The 20,807-nt window shown below is 36.2% G+C and overlaps 1 protein-coding gene and 1 long non-coding RNA gene across 7 annotated transcripts in view; one reads left to right on the top strand and one right to left on the bottom strand.

The window, feature by feature from the left end:
* Positions 1 to 9,437, bottom strand: part of ikzf1 (IKAROS family zinc finger 1 (Ikaros)) — a 26,468-nt gene extending 17,031 nt beyond the window's left edge. The window contains exons 1-2 of one of the 6 annotated variants that reach the window (XM_051916981.1): positions 8,575 to 9,437; positions 1,521 to 1,574 (exon numbers count right to left, since the gene is read on the bottom strand). In XM_051916981.1, the coding sequence (XP_051772941.1) occupies positions 1,521 to 1,574; positions 8,575 to 8,872 (352 nt within the window). In that variant the 5' untranslated portion in view covers positions 8,873 to 9,437. The remainder of the gene's footprint in view (positions 1 to 1,520; positions 1,575 to 8,574) is intronic. The other 5 variants (XM_051916976.1, XM_051916977.1, XM_051916979.1 and 2 more) reach the window with 5 other exon arrangements.
* On the top strand, positions 4,685 to 20,807 carry LOC127524928 (uncharacterized). Its single transcript, XR_007933200.1, has 3 exons — positions 4,685 to 7,650; positions 17,020 to 17,791; positions 20,165 to 20,807. It is a non-coding gene; the product is annotated as an uncharacterized LOC127524928 (long non-coding RNA).

Here is a 20,807-nt window from a genome sequence, read left to right as displayed (position 1 = left end):
TGACAAATATTGCTGATAATCCACTTCCACTATGATAATATATGAAAAAACTGCAATCATCACTTCAGGAATCAGAAAGTGTCCTACTTTATGTTTCAGTTTTCAACTCCTTCGACTACAAGCGGCAAATCGCACTGATCGGTTAAACTGAACACACCTATTATTTTTGTAAATCCGTTTGGTGATACTAGTACCATAGAATTTGCACACTTCCCCTTCAAAAAAAAAAAGGGGGTTGTATTGTGGTTGCGCAGGGTTGTATTGTATCCCCCTTGTTGACACTCAGAAGCATTAGTGAGATTCCTAAACATAATTTTTGGAGGGGTGGACCCATCTAATCTTTCAACTGCTGGAGCATTTGAGCAGCAGCTCACCTTGCTCCAGCATCAGCTGTTTCAGCATCCCTCCACCTCCCCAACTTCCCCAGCAACATAGTGTTGGCCCATATCCGGCCACATACCAGATGTGGGACGGATCTGGGCCAACACTATGTTGCTGTCTGGGACGCCAACATTATTTAGCAGTCCTGAAGAGGGGTATATCTAAGCTCAAGTTAAAGCTGTTTCCTCAAACACCTCCACTGCGGCCACTGAGCAAGCCAAATAGCAAGCCAAACCTCAAAAGACTAAAGAGTGTAAAATATATTCTCACTAATGCAGAAAGATTGGAGCTCACTATAATGAGTCTTGTGCAAGTTTCATAACTTTATTTAGATATGAAAATGTCGACAGAGCACAAATGCTGACCCGGTTACTACATTCAGAGTGTGTTCCCTTTTTCCATTTATCTATTTTCCTGGAAAAGTGTTTGCATTAACCCTGTGCCGATTCCAGATGTCATCCTTGAGGTGTTGTGACACAGAGAAACAAGTGCGAGAGGTCACAAGTTTAAATCTTGCTGAATGTATAGTTTAAAATTGAATCTCTTTGTCAGTATAGATGTATATCAGTAATGAGAATGTACCATTTGGATGTACTTGACTTGGTATTTCACTGGAACACAGAGCTTTCAGATGAGTGATAGATATTCCAAACCGTGACTTTTTTCTTCTGCAGAACCAAGATATTTTGATGAATGTTTTTGTCCATACAATGAAAGTCAAGGTGACAAGGGACCCCACTGACTTTCCTTGTACGGACAAAAAAAAAAAAAAAAAGAACATTGAGACATTTTTCATCTTCTTTTGTGTTCCACAGAAGTCAAAAAGTCATATGTTTGGAATGACAGAAGTTTCATTTTTGGGTGAACGAACCCTATTAAGTTTTAAACTTTTATTTTGTTCCTTTAAACTGGCAAGAGGTCATATATAATGACATATTTTTAAGAGTTAATCAGACATTTTTGTGAGGTGAAGCCTCCTAAATGTGGTCTAGAATCACCTATGCATTAACATATATCTGATGAGACAGACCTTTACACATAGGCTGTCGTTGAAGAGTCAAAATACGGTTATCTTTGCTTGACTGTTTTGATCGTCTAGACCTTTCTGTGGCTTTGAGCATATGAGAGGCGACTCTTACCTGTTATCTGGGACATTTCCTGTGCCTCCTCTGTCTCCATCCTGTGCAGGTATTCTAAAAGGAGCAAAAGTAAGAGAGAAAGTGTATCATCAGCGCTTGCTGCCTCAAAAATAACCCTGTATAAGAGAAGTGGTTGGTGATTAAAGGAGAATGGCCTTTCTTTGTGTATCTCCATCACCCTGGCAAGAACAGCCCCATTCCAGCCACACACACCACTGTCTTCCACATTACATTACAAAGAACTACAGACATTTTCATTACCGCTCTGACAGACGGGGTGAACTAAGAGAATATATTTGGTGGAGTACAAGGCCGAGGATGGGGTGGGGAGTCTCGAAAGGAACAGGCTTTCAGACCACATTTGTTATTTATTGTTAATTTCCCACCACATAATCATCCAAAAATGCAAACTGACTGCCGCAAAATTAAGCAGAAAATTAGATGGCCCGGGGTCATGGAGGATGCGGGTGTTTGGCATCGCCAGCTGATTGGCGCCCGTGTTCACACTAATTTACTGAGCATGCATGGGTGAGCCCGGCAAGCCCAACTCTTTCTGCATCTCTCTGCTCCTCTTTAACACACACACACACACAGATGTAGAACGCAGACGGAAACATAGACGAGATGTGCAATGAGTAAGGTGACAGAGGGAAGACGACAGCGAGGGTACAAATTAAAAAAAGCAGATTTATCGGAGACAAGAAATGAACAGATGAAGAAATAAGGGAAAGGTTAGGCGGAAATAACTCACTGAGAGAATAGCACGAGAAGAAAATGTGAGGGGGGCCAAAATGAATGTTTTTTGACTCCTCAGAAGGAGTTGGTGGTGAGCACTTCCTCAGGCCAGGCCTGCATATCTGAGAAGTCACCAGCGCTCGTGGCCCCATTAATAATGTAGCGGCCACTTGGGCCCACAGCAGATGGGCACAACAGCCTCGGCCTCGCTGCCACTTCAAGACGCTCCCGCTAGGGCCCCACGCCCGGCCCCGCCAGCCACACAGGGAGCAGTGAAGTTCCTGAAAATAGCCAAGCAAGCTGAAAAGAGCTCCTGGGAGAACGGGGACGTAGGCCTTCCTGTTTTTAAATGACAGATGGCTCCACGCACTTGGAACAAATAGTGGGAAAGCAGCGGCCTACCGTCTGTCGCAATGTCCCAGTCTTCCTGGGGATTGCACTTCTCGGAGGACTTACGACCAGCTCGCACGCCCGAAACCCTGATGAGGGCTCGTTTTTCGTCTGCCGTGAGATACATATGTGCCAGTGCCAGTGGAGAAGGTTAAAGGTCAGTGGTGGGTAAAGGATCGCAGGTGGACACGACAAGCTAATGGCGATTAAATGTGATTTAGCTGAAGAGAAATATGTTTTCTGTGTGTGTTTCTCTCATTCATATCTTTATATGCAAATCTACATTTGTGGTGTGTGTGTGTGTGTATAAATTATAAAAACTCAAAAGATGATATATTTTCCTCTGAATATACTGTATTTTAAAAAGTAGTTGTTTAGATGACTTCTTACCCTTTTTTCTGTGAATCTGACAAAGTACATGAACATTTTCTTAATAAAATTTCTGAAGAAATTACTCATTCTGCATTAACTGATTCTCATATTTAAAAATATACAATATAAATCATTTTTGATTGCACAATGTCACTAGTAAGTTTACTGACTCTGTGACATTTTTACATGCAAACCGCAGATCAGATCAACTGTTATGAAGACCAAGGAGCTGCTCATGGATCTTCACAGACCTCTTTGACTGTCTAAATGGGACATCAACAATCTTTTCAACACTTCACAGAATTGGCCACTGTGAGATAGTGGCCCAATCTGGATAGAAGGAAGGCGTTTGGCTTCCTTGCCAGTTTCTTGCCAGTGGTCTGGCTTTGATTTTTACCAGGAGGCACATGTTGCCATCAAAAGCAACATGGTTTGGGTAAACGCAGGCAAAACTTGATAAGAACCTGTTTCAGTGGCCCAGCAACACTGAATTATAACTGAAATCTGACAGGACCTGAGAAATGGTGAATTTATGATAATAAGTTGGCATCCTAAGGTGGAGCTTTTGCAATAAAAAAAAATGTCAAAGTTTGACTCATGGGTGAATATTTGTATAAATTAGAAATCCATTGTTTCATTCTGAGGAAATGTTTTATCTGGACTTTTTTTTTTTTTTAATTCAAAGTGTCATACTGAGAAAAATATTTGCATTTATTGTATTATTTTGGGGATTTTTGAAAATGATCGGTCCCACTTTATATTAAGCGTAAGGTAACACTTTATGGTAACACTTTATTTTACAGTGTCCTTGTTACACATGTTACATGTAGTTACCATAGTAATAACTAAAAATTATGCATAATTACATGCAACTAACCCTAAACCAAATCCTAACCCTAACCCTATAGTAAGCACATGTACTTAATTAATATTACTCAGTACTTAAATACATAATTACACTGTAACAAGGATGCCTTAAAATAAAGTGTAACCCTTTAGTTTAAGGTATCCATGTTACAGTGTAATTATGCATTTAAGTACTGAGTAATAATAATTAACTACATGTATAGGGTTGGGGATTGGTTTAGGGTTAGTTGCATGTAATTATGCATAATTTATAATTATTACTACAGTAACTACATGTAACACATGTAACAAGGACACTAAAATAAAGTGGGTTACACTTTATTTTAAGACATCCTTGTTACAGTGTAATTATACATTTAAGTACTGAGTAATATTAATTAACTACATGTACCTACTATAGGGTTAGGGTTAGGACTAAGTTTGGTTTAGGGTTAGTTTCATGTAATTATGCATAATTTTTAGTTTTAGTTTACTATATAGTAACTACATGTAACATGTGTAACAAGGACACTGTAAAATAAAGTGTTACCAAATAAAGTGTAACCTTATTTTCTAATATTTAAATTTATAAATAGATACAATGCACTTAAAACACATTTTTATTTTGTACCTATAAAAAAATACATGCATGTAATTGCAGCTGTAATTAATTTTTGTAATTACATGTACAGTACAATCACACCGCTGACTTTTCCAGTATTCAACCTCAAAATAGCAAAAATGTTTTGCAATTATTATTATCATTTCTTTTTTTTTTAATGTAAGTGCAAAGTGGTTAAAGTTGCAGCTTTTTAAAAGATGTTGATTGAGGTTATAGTCAGGTCAGATTTGGGTTTGGGTTAGGTGCAATAAAAATGCATCATATGTGACGCATTCTTCATACCACAAACTAACCATCTATCATCTTGAAGGTTGATGCACTGTTTTTTTCATAACTAAGACATATGAACGGCTCTATGGAGTGGAGAAGTAGAGTGCATCAGGTGGATGGCGGTATGGTATTCCCCTACGCCCCCTTCTCTGAGCAGATGTGAGAGGGGAAATAGTGATGGTGTAGACAAAGAGCGAGGAAGACAAAGTAAAAATACTCCTCATGCATAATTATTTTAACCAGAGGAAAATGCTTGCTTTATTCTCCCACTTAAGCCACTCTGGACTAGTTATCATATCAGTTATCTGATCAGACTTTGGTTTCACTTTATTTTGATGATCCCTTTAACACATTCAGTTACACTTTATTTTAAGGTGACGTAGTTACATTGTACTAACTCAAATAGGTACTGAGTAATATTAATTAACTATATGTACTTAATATAGAGTTAAGGTTAGGGTTAGTTACTGGTAATTACGCATAATTAACTGTTATTGCTATATTAAGTACATGTAGTAACGTGTAACTACGTCACCTTAAAATAAAGTTACCACACATTCCGTTGACTAAAGTAATGTTGCACCTACATGTCTACTAACTATCAAAGTGTTAGGAGAGTATTACTGGTAGGGTTAGAACAAGTTGACATGTATTGCAAAGTTACTTATAGTCAGTAAAATGTCTGTTGGGGGACCATCACAACAAAGAGTTAGCAGATATTGAACAGACAGTCTACTAATACTCTAATGAGAGTTAGTTGACATGTAGTTGCAAAGTAACTTATAATCAACAGAATGTTCAAAAGGGACCATCAAAAATAAAGTGTTACCCTGACCTTTTATAAATACAGGTAGTAAAAATAAAATTGTCACTATCCCAAATGTTATCTCAATTCACACATTCAGTTACTTCTTTTTTTCTGCAGTTTTTGCTTGTGTTGTCAGACCTCGGTGTGTAGGACAACTGGTCACAGTCAAGACAGGAGATTAGCATAGTCAAGCATATTATCATAGCGACAGGAAGAGCTCTGTGGGTTTTAAAACACCATTAGTGTGTGTGTGTGTGTGTGTGTGTGTGTGTTTGTGTGAAAAAGGAGTGTAAAGGCTAGGAAAACAGATGAATGTGTGAAAAAAGTTGAAGAGATGGGTGGAGACTCTGCACTGCAAAACCGTTAAACAGACAAAATGCCAAAGCAGCGCTTAGAGCCATTCAAAGGTGAGTATGACTTAACTAAAGAACTACTTGCACCAAGTGCAGTTTCATCATTTCACTCAGGGACGATTACATAAAGGACATCTTATTGTTATGAGTCAAGAAGAGTTGCAGAGGGTAAATGGTGGAATTTTTGCCTTTGCATAAAACAGCAATATTATAAAAGGATGCAAAACAATTCTGGGAATTTTTCCTGATTTCAGTGGGAGCAATAATGATTTAAGTCATAGCAGAAATATTTTTTTTTTTCCCCCCATTCTAAATATGATACAAACACAGATGCCTCATTCAAATAAATATTTTGATGCTAACACAAATGTAGCCTTTTGCTGCTTTCAGCTTAAATAATGTAATCTATTATTCAATTATTCATTCATTGATATATTCATTTAACCGTTTAGTTTAATTGTAGTAAGTTCAAATGAATATTCTAACATGAGACAAATGTAATAGTATTCCTTGTGGACACCTGAAGAATGTTTAATATATTCTGGTTCACACAGGTGGCACTAATTTAATATTAATTTTCCGTGAGCAAGCATCTTCACCACGTTCCTTTTTTTCTCTTGTTACAAACAATAGTTTATCTTATCTATGTATATATATATTAGGATACTTTTTTCAAATCATCTCAATGGCAAAAAGTTTCCCAATCATGCTGAATTCACCCATATATATATATGATAAAAATAAACATTAATAAACCAATTATAAACATGCCTTCAGAAATTACAAATGTGGCTCTTTTGCATAGTTTGTACATATTGGATAATGGTATAAACACTGTAAAAATAATGATTTCTAATTAGGAGAGCTGAACTTCTAAAAGCTGTTTAGTTTTTCTCTGTAACTTTTGTCAAATGGGATATCCATTGACTGGCCTGCCTTGCATCAGTGAGTATTTCATCACATTTGAGGGCGTAGGATAGAGTGATTGCTATCTTTCAAAGATGATATGCAGGAACTGCTTTCTGAAGCTGTCACAGAAATAAAAGAAGCTCACTTTAGAAGCCTCATTTACATTGGCCACACTTCATCACTCTGCCATTGAGAACACTCGTTTTATTCACTTCATCATTTCATTTCTCTCTTTCTCTGCGCACATTTTAAGGTGCCACATTAACGTGTAAAATAGATTTTACATTCAAACACGCCTGAAACAAAGTGCAATAAATGTTGTCATATATAGAGGTATTACGCTATTGAGATGCGGAAAAAGTTACAAACATAAACTGTGAAACTGTTATTTTAAGTGAACGGATGTGAAAGCCATCCTTTTTTCTTTCTTTAAAAGATAGATTAAAGTTGTTTTAATCGCCTCAGTAAGTTAAAAACTGTACGGAACTATAAAAAAGCGGTTATTGTTTTCTTGAAGGCCTACATTACAGATTTGATAATTATTTTTAATTGGTAATTATTCGTATCTTCGTAAAATAAAATTTGTTTGTCTATTGTTTGTCTTAAAAAAATAGATGAATCATTTATCTCTAATAATGTGAGAAGTGTTTTTGTCTCTCGCGCGCGGTGTATTTTTACACAATCGATCAATACAGTTTCTCTTGTGTTGCACATATGACTCGTTCCGTGAGCACTAACGAGTGTACATGAAACCAAACAAGGGCACAAAAGAGAAACTCGAGACACTCACGGATCCACGGAGAAAGAAATGACCAAAGACATCGTGTAAGTCATTTTCGCCTGTCTATCACTGCACATAATAATAATAACAATAGTAATAAAAACTGCTCACAAAAAAATAGCCTAATATATATTTTTTTAAAAGTATTATTAAGTAAAAACTAACTTGCTGTGATCACTTTATAAGGATCACATTAAGTTTCAACCACTTTGAATTTAATTACTGAAGAAAATCGAGTAAAAATGAAAGTGAAATGGATGGAAAGATTCTGTTGGTACATAATGAATGTTTTAAAAACTACTTCTGAAAAACACATTCTTAGCTGGAAGGACAAAACTAACTTTTCGATTTCATAAATTTCCCCAGACATATTACTGATAAAAATGGGGATGTTATTAAAACAGGCTTTTTTATTTTTCAAAGAAAATGTGTTCTCAAAACTCCATATTGCTAAAAATAGTGAGGAATTTTCATACTGAGCAACAGGTGCGTATGGTAAGATAATGAAAGTAACGTTTAAAGTTGAATTTAAACGAAATATTAACAACACACACAATTAAGGAATACATTTCGTATATTTTAATGTCATTATCAAGTCAATTACCGGGAAAAATTCCACTCAGTTCCACGTTTGGGACATCGGGAAACTTTTTCCATATGGAAAACTGGAAAAAATAAAACGATGAGGCGAAAAAGAAAAGAAAAGAGGAAGAAAAGTAAAACATATCAACTATAGTTAAAACTACTGACGAAGAAGCCCTCGCGCAAAAGTAATGTAATTACGCTTACGCGCGCGACGAACACGCCTTTCGCCATGTCAAGAGGATGTGAAGCGCTTGCACCTGCTACAGAGTTCAGGACAAAAACTTCCATTACGCCAGTTCTTCTCACTCTCACTTACTTAAATTGTACATTTTAATTAACTCTTTGACATGTGTCACTTGGAAAGGCCCGTGAGGGTTATTTACCTGCTATTCCTTGAGTTTGCAGTATGAAGCTCTTCCAGCTGTCCCCCGCCGCTCCATGCGCACAAGTTCTCAGCGCCGCGGCAGCAGTCTGGAACTCTGTGCGCGGTCCCTCCCCTCTCCACTGCACTTCCTCCTTCCAGCCCAGCATTGCTATGTCTCTGTGCTCGTGCGAGACATTTTGCAAGCTTTTATTCCAGAGGCCGAGTCTGCTCGGGGAATCGAGGCAGCGGAGCTTGGCACTTCGCTTTGTATCGTGCCAATAAAAGCTGACACCCAGTAGACCATCACTGGCAGCCATGCATGAGATGGGATGAGGCGGGTTAGGACAGTGGACTGATCATTTCTTATTTATTTATTTCTCTCTCTCTCAGAGGGACGGGGTCTCTTGATCTCGTGTCACCTGTTTTAGTGATGTCAGAAGAATACTTTTCTCAAATGAGAAGTGAAATGATGTCTGTTTAAATGAGAAGCGGATAAGTGCACTACATTGTTTCATTAATTAGCCTAATTGCTGTATAGGGCAAAGGGGCCGGAGCCCACTAGAGGGCCTCATCAAACTTACAAAGGGCCCCAGATTGATTTCAAATCATTTAAAATACCTTATTTAAGAACAACATACTAACAAGAGTGCTGTTGTATTAAATATGAGCACGGCTTGTGATTGTGGTCGGATCTCAGACATGTTGATATTCAGCAGGATTGTAGCAAAAACAGATACGGTCATGAGCGATCACAGTCCACTGCCAACTTCAGTGAAATCACTCCCTGTTCCGCTTCTGCTCCGCACCACACATACTCTGATCTGGAACGATGTGAATGGATAAGCAGAATGATACAAACAGTGAAAAGTCCCAGAGCTGTTATAGTAAATATGAGCACTCTTCAGATTAGAACTAATAAAAGCTGCTATGTTGTCTTTACTGAATGTTACATTTTTCGTTAAGAGCCATAAATTAAATAAAAAATGGGTAACACTTTAGCTTAGGGTCCAATTTTCACTATTAAGTTGCTTATTAGCATGCATATTACTAGGATTATGGCTGTTTATTAGTACTTATAAAGTACATATTAATGCCTTATTCTGCATGACCATATTCTACATCCCATAATCCTACCCAATACTTAAACTTAACAACTACCTTACTAACTACTAATAAGCAGTAATTAGGAGTTTATTGAGGCAAAAGTCATAATTAATAGTTAGTTAATATTGAGAATTGGACCCTAAACTAAAGTGTGACCAATGCATTAGAAGGCTTTGCATATTGTCTATGGGGATTAGAGGGTGGAAATAAAAGGTGGAGAACTACTTCCAATGTAAACTCTGCATCCATATGCATACAATTTAAGCTAAATATTATCTTTAAAAGTACACTTTTAGAAAAAAGGTTTCATCAGACGCACGCGCGTTGCCACTGTTACGCGCCTGGCCCGAAGTTAACTTCCGGTCTGTGTTCGTTGAACGCGTCTGGTAGTAACTTTGTCGCATTTAAGTTTGGCCAAGTAGCGGTTCTTTACTTCTACTGGTACCCCAAAATAATACTAGCTAGACATAGTTTTAACTTGCTAGCTAATGTAATTTACTTATTTATTTTGCTTGTTATCAGAAATAATCTACTTTGGACTCTGTTGTTATCAATTCTTTGTGGAAGTGTACCAGAACTTAAGTTTGGGCCACAAAACATTTATGTTGTTGTCGATGAAGCCAAACCTAGGGTTCTTGGCTCAATTTTAAAGAACCTTTATTGCAAAAAATGTTCTATATACTGTAAGGAGAAATGACATAATAGGCTACTTTCATGTTTAAGGATTTCAATATGTTTCTTGTGATAAAGTATGCTTACAAGCAAGCTGTTTAATTCATAAAACTGAATAAAGTAAAAAATAAAATTAATTAAAACCAAATCCATAAAATGATCCCATGATGGAAACCCTAAACGACCTGACAGAACCCTTTAAGTTTGTACCTTTTCTTCTAAAAGTGCACTACAAAACTCTCAAATCACACTTGACCGATTTGTATCTTCTGGGATTTCAATTAGATTTTAGAAAACACACCTCATGGCATTAAAGAGGATGTTGCTTGATATGAAAGCTGCACATCCTGTCAGTTTCTAGTTGAATGAAGGGTACTTCACGTTTGGAGGAACGGCAGCATTCAGCAGACCAAATCTATTAATTGCATCTTTTAGTTTTGCTTTTAAAATACCTCTAAATGTGGTATTTTTTTGCGTATGCATTATTTTTTTTTTATTAACAGTTAAAATTTTCATAAGATGTGACAGTACAAATTGACCAGGGCTGTGTTTCTCAAAAGCATCGTAAGCCTAAGTTGATGGTCGACCCATTGGTGGCAATGGTTCTATAAGCTTGTTCAATATTACTTTATTAAAATATATCATTATACTCAGAATGGATGTACTAACAATACTGCTACCAATCATCCAAAGAGATATAATTTTTGCATTAATATTTATAGAAATAGTCAATAAATAATGAGTTAGAAAGCAATTTTGGCTTAAACAAATAGGGTCATTTAATTCCCATGTTTTGTCATTATATTTTAAATGACGTTTCCGGTACATTGCCTCATGGCTGTGGCATTGCCGTAATAAAATTTTTTTTTTCTCCCAGTGATCCAAATGTTTGACCGTTCCAGGTAGCCATATCTCAGGAGCTGCTGGTGCTGAGTCATGTTGAGTCAGAAGGAGGCCACTCTTATCTCCTGTCTCCAGGAGGACTTTTTCAGGCTGTTGGGTGTGGGGTGAAACAGGAACCCTGGATGATGGTGTCTTGTTTTTTTCAGGACAACCTGTTGTTTGTGTAATTTAGTGACCCTCTGGAGAGCCAGAAACTTTTTCTTCTTGTGATATCATAATAAATGGAGTAAAAACTGGCTGTGACATTACAGAGGGACAGAGACGACATTGAGGGAATGCTTTTGGTGTAGGGTGACTCAGCAAACTGTGTTCTAGCTCCAGACATTGCCAGCAGAGCAGAGAAGAGACTCGCAGAGCCACAGAGGTGCATGATGACTCGCACAAACTGCTATGGCTGAGAGCATGCGTAGCCTTTTGGGGGTTATGATAATGAATGTGTTTTCTTCAGTCAACAAACTTTTGGACTGTTATGTGTTGAACATTAAATTAGATACATTTTCAATTCATTAACCATTTACTTTCTGCTATTCAGTTTTGGGTTACCCTACACAAGTAATTAATTACTAGCTACTAATTACATCTTCAACAGTGTAATTAGATTACTGCAATAATTACTCTCTGTAAAAAGTATTGTTTATTACTAATCACATTCTAAATCCCTTATCAGTCTCAACCATTTGAACAATACACAGATAAACAGCTCTTTTAATTCTTTCAAATAAGTAATATAAAATTGCATGAATGTTTCTTGAACTGACCATATTATTTAAAGGCAGAAGGTTACATTTAAAACATACATTTTGTCATTGAATTGTTTTATAGTCTATTCAGTATTTAATGCAACTGCATCAGAAGTAAAAATTAAGACTAATCCCTAGGTGCGTCCCAATTATACACTATTCTATGATGTTTTTAAGTATAAATAGTCCAAGTAGTGCGTTCAAACTGAAAATTCCAAAAAGAAAAGAAGTACACTTTAAATACCCGGATGATGCACTAAATTAACGGGAAAAATGAAGTGTGGAATGTTCGTGCACTCAACTGTCGCAGCTTTAATTACGTTGCGGAGGGGGAGGGGTGAATGTTAATGTTCATAATATCTTAATATCTAGTTTATAGTTGCACTTAGCAGAGTAAAGTTGGATGATAAGTTTCACTTTGTGATGATATAAACAATCAAGCATATTGAGATTTGCTTTAGTATAAATCGCTTTACGCAAGTGTACTATATGTATGAGGATGAAGTTGGATACTTAACCAACTTTATATAGAGAGCTGGGCGATACATTTTGACAAATCAGAAAATCAGGCAGTTGAGGTTTGCTATATACAGTAGTATATCACTTTTGTAAAAAAAAAAATATATATATTTTTTAAAGTTGTAAATAAAACAGATTATTGGAGTACATTTTAGAAGAAAATACTATCAGTGTTTCTACTTCACATTTATTTCAGTGTACTTGCCGTTTCTTAGAAAACTGACAGTAAATTTCACAAATAATTACAGAGTAACCATTTTTTTCAGTCTGTATGTATGTGAATAAAGTTGGATATAATATAGATCCTACTTTATACATATAGCTGTGTGATAATAGTTTGCATTTTCTGCAAAAAGTTAAATAAATACAAAAAAGTTCTTAGTTACGGCCCAAATGATGCACTACACACTATGGATTTATATGCACTATGTTCTCAACAGTCTAGTGCTCCAACCCTTATCAAAATCACCTGCCTGTAGCCTTCTAGTAATCCTGAAGACATTGATTAGCTGTTTCAGGTGTGTTTGATTAGGGCTGAAGCTAAACTCTGAAGGACAGCGGCCCTCCAGGACCCAGTTTGCCCATGATCTAGTGTATGAATTTTTATAAGGTTATTTTGTCATCCAGCATCAGAGTCTGATTTGGCTACATAAAGCAGCAGATGAGTGCATGAAGTGTCCAACATTCCACACTTCCTTTTTTCGGTTATTTAAGGGCATCATCCAGGGATTTAAAGTGTGCTTTTTCTTTTTGGAGTTTTTTTAGTGTGAACGCACTACTCACACTATTTATACAACAACATGGCATAGAATAGTACATAGACAAGCAAATTGGGATGCAGACATAAATTTAGGGGAATAAATAAAAAGTGCCAACAAATGTAAAACTAGTACTACTGATTCATATAGACACATCAGTGCGCTTGTTTGAAGTTATAAAACATCCATCTATCCATCCATTCTCAAAACTGCTTGTCTTATAGGGTTGCACGGATATAGAAAACTAATTTTAACTTAGGTAGCGAATGTATAACTGATTGTAATGGATTTGTTTGAAATTGACTCAGAATGAAATATTTACCATGTTAAAATGTTTTGCATTGCAAATAAAGTTACATTTGAAAGGCAGGAAAACATACTAAAACTACAACATTTGAGAAATTCTTGTAATACAACATTTCTATGTCAGCATTAGATAATACAATCAAAATAACAACGGATAATACTTTTTAAATAAATGCTGTAAATGTTCATTTCTACATATACTAATACATTTTGATAATAATACATACTTGACATTTGACTTGACATTTGATATTCAACAGTGCTTTGATCTGCCTGCATTGACACTATTCTTTTAAGAGCTGCTGTGCAGCCAAATAATGTACCAGTTATCAATGTAAAGCTGCTTTGACACAATCTACATTGTAAAAAGCGCTATATAAATAAAGGTGACTTGACTTGACATTTTAATATTAAATAAAGTTGTATAAATTATCCTTAGATTTATTTTATCAACAAATATAAATTAACAATGAGCAATAATATAAATTAATGTTAACGTAGATTAATAAATGCTGTAAAAAAAATAAATAAATAGTAGTTCATTGTTTAATACCTAATGCAGAAATTCCTTAGCACTTATTACTAAGCACTAGCTCTTGGATTTGATAGGATGAACATTCACTAATTTCACCTTGGAGAAACAAGAGCTATTAAACATATTATCTTAAGTTATCCAGTAGCAAAGTAAACCAACAAGGAAAGAACAGAAACATCCTCTTATTGCTTATTTCATGGATCTTTGAGCAGCTTTCACACCCTCTAATTTATGACTTTAACAACATGTAATCCATAATTAGTTTAACTACCTAAATAAGTCAGAGATGTTTGAGATTGGTAATCACCTTAATAGTCTGCTGTATTTAAATTCTTAATCTGGGGCTGAAAAATCTCACTTTCTTTGGGAAAGCATTATGCAGGGGATGTCAGAGTAAATTAAATTCCCCTCTGCACACTAAAGCATCAATTTCCTTATGGTAATTATCTGCGGGAATAGATGTGTCACTGGAGGGAGTCAGGCATGCTTGACATTTAGCCTCTTTATGTGGAAATGACAAAGAAAAAAAAAAAAACTTTAGCGGCGGGAGGGAAATTAATCTCTCGGCCGAGCGAGTATGGTGAAGACCCTAAAGGACTGTCGCTGAATCAGTCATTATGTTTGTGACCCCATCTTGAAAATTGAGCCAATGATACGATGTAGACAAGAAAAAGACTAAGCTCAAGGAACTGCGAAGAGCGGAGTAAAGTATAGTTAAAATGATCATGCCTCTAAATTTGGGGGAAGCTTTTTGAATGGTGCAGTGAGCTTGGCTAAAAAAGAGAAAGATGCTAATAGTTAGAATGGACAGAGGTTAAATATAAGAGGCATTTCTGTGAATTATCGTGTTTAATGAAAACAGCAGCTGTAGTAGATTTAATATCTTAGGTTACTGAATCCTAATCCAGTTATTACAAAATATGAACACAAATTATTTTCACACAAATTACAATTACAGGGGGGAGATTATTGATAATTATTGATATTTTTGTGTGGTTCTTGCATAATACTACGTTATGAACTCAAAATACTTTTTCTATAGTGCATAATTTGTAAACTAATACATTTTGACATTTGAATCATATAATCATCTCCACATGTATGGATTTTCTGATGTAGTAAACTTGCTCGATAGCTCACCTGGTACAGCATTGCACTTGCGGGACTCGAGTAAGAGTCACAACACTTAGTAAAAGAGCTCAAAGATTTGTAGACGCAAGCTGAAATAGCATGGTTGTTTTTCTCATGCTTGCTAAAACTTTCGGTTAGGTTTAAGATAGGGTTTAGTTTAGAAGGTAAGTTATTTTCAAACGCCATAGCGCTACTCACCGGACATTTCATTACATTCATACGTTTTGGAGAAAATTGAACAGAAATTCATAATTTACCCTATTCACTTCAGTGGTTCAAGTCTTCTCAGGTAGGCCCTTCAGGGTGTTTTGAAAAGGTGAGGTGTCTAAGTCACAACATCTAGCTACTGGGGTGCCTCAGGGCTCAGTGCTTGGACCACTTCTCTTCTCCATCTACATGACATCACATAAACAAGGCTTTTCTTATCACTGCTATGCTGATGACACACAACCCTACCCCTCATTTCTATTGGCGGTAGCTACTTGCATCTCAGCCTGCCTGAAAGACATTTCTTGCTGGAGGAAGAACCATCACCTTCAACTTAACCTTGCCAGGACAGAACTGCTTGTGGTTTCAGCCATCCGAACACTTCATCACAACTTCTCCATTCATGCTACACAACTCCTTGTTCAAGCTCTTGCTCTATCCAGGCTGGACTATTGCCAAACTAAATGCACCTAATTCATAACTTTAACAACTATAACTTGTAATCCATAATTCATTTAACTATCTACACAAGTCAGAGGTATTCAAGATTGGTAATCAAGTTAATAGTGTCTATAACTTAATAACGTTTGTTCGTATATCTGCTTCTATTGCTCTCCTCATTTGTAAGTCGCTTTAGGTTAAAGCATCTGCTAAATGATTAAATGTAAATAATGCAACTTATTTAAAAAAAGAGAGAGAGAGAGAGAGAGAGAGAGAAAGAGAAACTCCCTTCTCTCCAACCTCCTGACTCTATTCTGCCTCAGGTGCTTCTGTATCAATGCTAAACAATACCTTAGACAACAAATACTCCCGATGGATATAATGGATAAAATTAAACCAGAGCTATAGATTTAATGATTCAAAGTCAATCGTTATCATGCACGGACACATTTACCATTGTTCAGCGAGTTTTGCGGGTGAAATTCAGTCATTTCAATATGAATGCACACAATCTGGAATATTGCGAGAGGGGAAAAGATTTCGCAACGGTTCAAGCTGCTCACACGAATTCACTGTGTTGACCAACAGAAAGGGTTGTTATGCTGTGCGAGCTCTGCTTCATACATCACTACACTATTGCCAATAGACAATGGTCTTTCTTTTTTGATCAACTTTCTTTTTTACATCAAAAGATAATTAGGAAAATCTCATAAACATAAGAGGCTGTGTCAACAACTTAAATCTATCGTGCTGAGTCTGTCTCTTCTCGGAAAGGGCTTTACTTTGTCTAACGGGCTCATAGCGATGGGCTGAAGGTCACCTTATAGAAAGCGTTTCAGACCCTGAAACAAAAGACAAGTCTGATCCCTTTCATTGGCCTCAAGATGGACGTTAGTTATCTGTTAACCACATCTCCATCTCTGGAAATACCGCAGAGAGGGTTTTATTCCCACCATGGCTCAGCTGTCAAACTAACTGAAAACAGAGAAAGTTTTCCCACTGCCCAAAAACAGATTTGATGTTCAACATATAGTGCAAAGCATTAATTACAATGACATCTAACAATTTCCTCTACTCCTGTGTACTGACTTTTGATCACTTTTTCAGTCATAAATACATGTTGATTCTTACTAGTTGGTGTTTTCTAGGTGTTTTCAACTGGTGGATTCAACTGAGCTGCTTCCAGAGCGGACTGTTTTCAACATAGAAGTGCAAAGACGACAAAGGGGGAAACAGGAAACCAGCATGTTCCTATTTCCTGTAAGCAGGTGAAGCTGCACTGGTATTCTTTCTTTTATTCTCCAAACCACAGTTCTTGGGGTGCAAAACTAGAGCATTTCAGAAATGCATGTCTTTTGTTTTCTTTTAAGATCAGATCAGGCAAAGTTTTATTTGCATTGCCATTGCTGCGTAACCACAAAGTAGCTCTCTCCACGAGCAGTTTGTAAGTGCGTTTTGAATGTATCAAGGCAATAAAAGTATGCAGAAGAGGATCTATGAGAAAATGATGCACTCATTTATCCGCATGGACACACATATAGTCAAATACATAAGCCCACACACACCCACGTCGAATGTTTAAGACAATGGCACAACCTCCACATTTTCAGAAGCACTCATCTAAATCAAGGGAAATTATGCTAATAAAACATCTCATTATTCAGAGCTCAGAGAATCATTCATTGACATAGCATCATTATAGATCTATTCACAAACACAGATTGGATTTCATGAAAAGGGAGGCTCTCATTTCCCACACTTCTTCACCGTTTATTATTCTCTTTAAGGAACATGCCGTGCTTTTAGAATTATTTCATGGAAAGTACCGGGGCTTTGGGATGAATGTAAGGGTTTCCTGGTGGGACAGTGGTGACCATTCCTGATAGAGGCGCCTTGTGTCCATAGTGTGGGGAGCTCCAGGTACCAGGACGGCTTCTAGAAATGGAACACTTGGTGAAACTGGGAATTTTCACATTAAAGGAATATTCTGGGTTCAATACAGGTTAAGTTCAATCAACAGCACTGGTGGCATAATCTTGATTACCACAAAAACGGTTGATTACCACAAAACTTGAAATTTGAATAAATGTTAAAATACTCTCTGTTTTAGTCATATAGCCACGACATAACAATATGGACGTTAACATGGTTGTAGTGTGAAAATACATATATATTGCTTTCTAATCTTTTCTGTGTAAAATGCAGCTTTAACAATAACAAGAACAACTTGACAGCTCAAATACACACATTTTAACAGAAGAATTCATTTTAGTGCTTTTATAAAATTATAAGCTTAACTTTTCTGCTGTTTTTAAATCCTTTAAAAATCAGCCTCATTCACGTCTCACTGTAACCTTGATTTGCCTTTTTTAAAGGGTTAGTTCACCCAAAAATGAAAATTCTGTCATTAATTACTCACCCTCGTGTCATCTCACACCCGTAAGACCTTCACTCATCTTCGGAACACAAATTAAGATATTTTTGACCAAATCCGATGGCTCAGTAAGGCCTGCATTGCCAGCAAATAACACTCCCTTTTTCAGATGCCCAGAAAGCTACTAAAAACATATTTAAAACAGTTCATGTGAGTACAGTAGTTCAACTTTAATATTATAAAGCGACGAGAATACTTTTTGTGCGCCAAAAATAACAAAATAGCGACTTTATTCCACAATATCTAGTGATGGCCGATTTCTAAACACTGCTTCATGAAGCTTCGAAGCTTTAAGAATCATTTGTTTCGAATCAGTGGTTCAGAGCGCCAAAATCACATGATTTCAGTAAACGAGGCTTCGTTACGTCATAAGTGCTTTGAAACTTCAATAGTTCACGTGACTTTGGCAGTTTGATTCACGCTTCGATACACTGATTCGAAACAAAAGATTCGTTAAGCTTCAAAGCTTCATGAAGCAGTGTTTTGAAAGCCCCCATCACTAGATATTGTTGAATAAAGTCGTTTTTTTTTTTTTTTTTGGCACACAAAAAATATTCTCGTCGCTTTATAATAGTAGAGTTGAACCACTGTAGTCACATTAACTGTTTTAAATATGTTTTTAGTAGCTTTCTGGGCATTGAAAAAGGGAGTGTTATTGCTGGCGATGCAGGCCTTACTGAGCCATCGGATTTGATCAAAAATATCTTAATTTGTGTTCCAAAGATGAACGAAGGTCTTACAGGTGTGAGACGACATGAGGGTGAGTAATAAATGACATAATTTTCATTTTTGGGTGAACTAACCCTTTAAAATAAAATAAAATAAATTAACTTTTTGTGGTAAGCAACATGCTACAAATGTTGTTAAACAAGCTTAACTTGTATTGAACATGGAATAATCAGTTAATCAATGTAATAAATGATATATGGGCAGTTAAATAAGAAATTAAATAATTGATTTTAATTAATTCTAATTATTTATAATTAAATTGATAACATGTATTATAATTAATTAGTTGCCACACTGTAACATATTTATTTATTTATTTATTTATAATTTGTCACACCACAGGACCATTTCACGTGAACTAATGACTGAAAAAAGTTTAAAAATTGGTAAAAAAATTTAAACTGGTGACCACCCTAGTAAAAAAAAAAAACGATACCAAAATCTATTTAAATACATTTATTTCATACTAAGTAAACAAATCTATTAACATATTTATTGACATACTGTATCACTTAAGACTTACTTAAAATTATAATTAAACTTTATTTGGAGTATTTCTTTACTGCACAATGCACATTTTTTTATATTACACCTAAAATGTGTTTTAATATCTCTATTAATGACTGTTATGTCTTTAAATGCAAGATATTTAAAGTGTACCTAAAGTATACTTGAAATAGTTCCACTTTAGCACAATCAAATATACTTAAGTATATCTTCAGATCTTCGGATCTCAGCACTACTACTACACAATTAAAGTGCATAAAGTACAAAATTAGCTGTTCCAATTTAGCAGACTTTAAGTATAAGTATAGAAGTATATAAGTTTAGTATACCAAAAGTACAATTGCAGGGTATTTTTATTAAGCACATAAATATGTAAATGTATTTGTAGTATACTTAGCACAAAAAAAATGTATTTCAAATACATTTTAGCATATTTTTATTTTCACTAGGGCAGTCACATGACTTAAAATATACACCTTCTCTTATACATTCAAACACATTTTAACCTAAAATCTTGACGTTGATGGAAAAAGTTCACAGACACCTTGTCAACTAATTTCTATTTACTAATGCTTTGAAAAAGGGAGCGTCATGAAGTTATTCACTTGTGTCCAATTTTCCAGAAAACAGTGTCAGAGTCTGACTTACGACAAAAGCTGTAAAGGTAAAAAAAACAGTTTGGAGACATTTGAATTATCACCAAATAAGGAGTAGGAGAGAGTTAGAGGAAGTTGTAAAGGTGCCGACTTTCTGCTGTAAGGAAAAGAGATGGGAGGCCTGTTTTATCGGCAAAGGAAACAGATTTCAGAGCACCGGTGACTCCAGGAAAATGGATCTGGGTTGAGTAAAAACCACGATTACCACCGGCAACAAGAGCAGCTCAGCTTTGGATAGGGCCATCTGGAGAGGTCTGCTCCAAAAAGACGGTAAACCAGCTCTTCTGGGGCCCAGCTAGGAAACACGTTTTCAAAAAAAACCACCCGGTCCCTGGGTGAGGAGTTTGGTTTTCCTCCAGTGCTTCTCTCAAACACCTCCTCCTCCTTCTTCCTCTTTACTCGAGCTGCAGATGCCTCATTCCTACTCATTCTGAAAGCCGAGGACGTTTTGCCGTTGCAGACGGAGGGTGGAAGAGTGCTGCTGGCTGGTTTTGTTCCCGGTAGTGTCTGTCTGATTTGACTCTTCACAAACCCACAGAAAATAACAATGTTGCATGACTTTTTGGGCTTTTTTCATTTAAAAAGTGGATAATTAAAATATATTCTTCCA

This window comes from Ctenopharyngodon idella, chromosome 13, assembly GCF_019924925.1.
Source record: "Ctenopharyngodon idella isolate HZGC_01 chromosome 13, HZGC01, whole genome shotgun sequence".
Lineage (NCBI taxonomy): Eukaryota > Metazoa > Chordata > Actinopteri > Cypriniformes > Xenocyprididae > Ctenopharyngodon > Ctenopharyngodon idella.
This window is presented reverse-complemented; position numbering and strand designations above follow the sequence as displayed.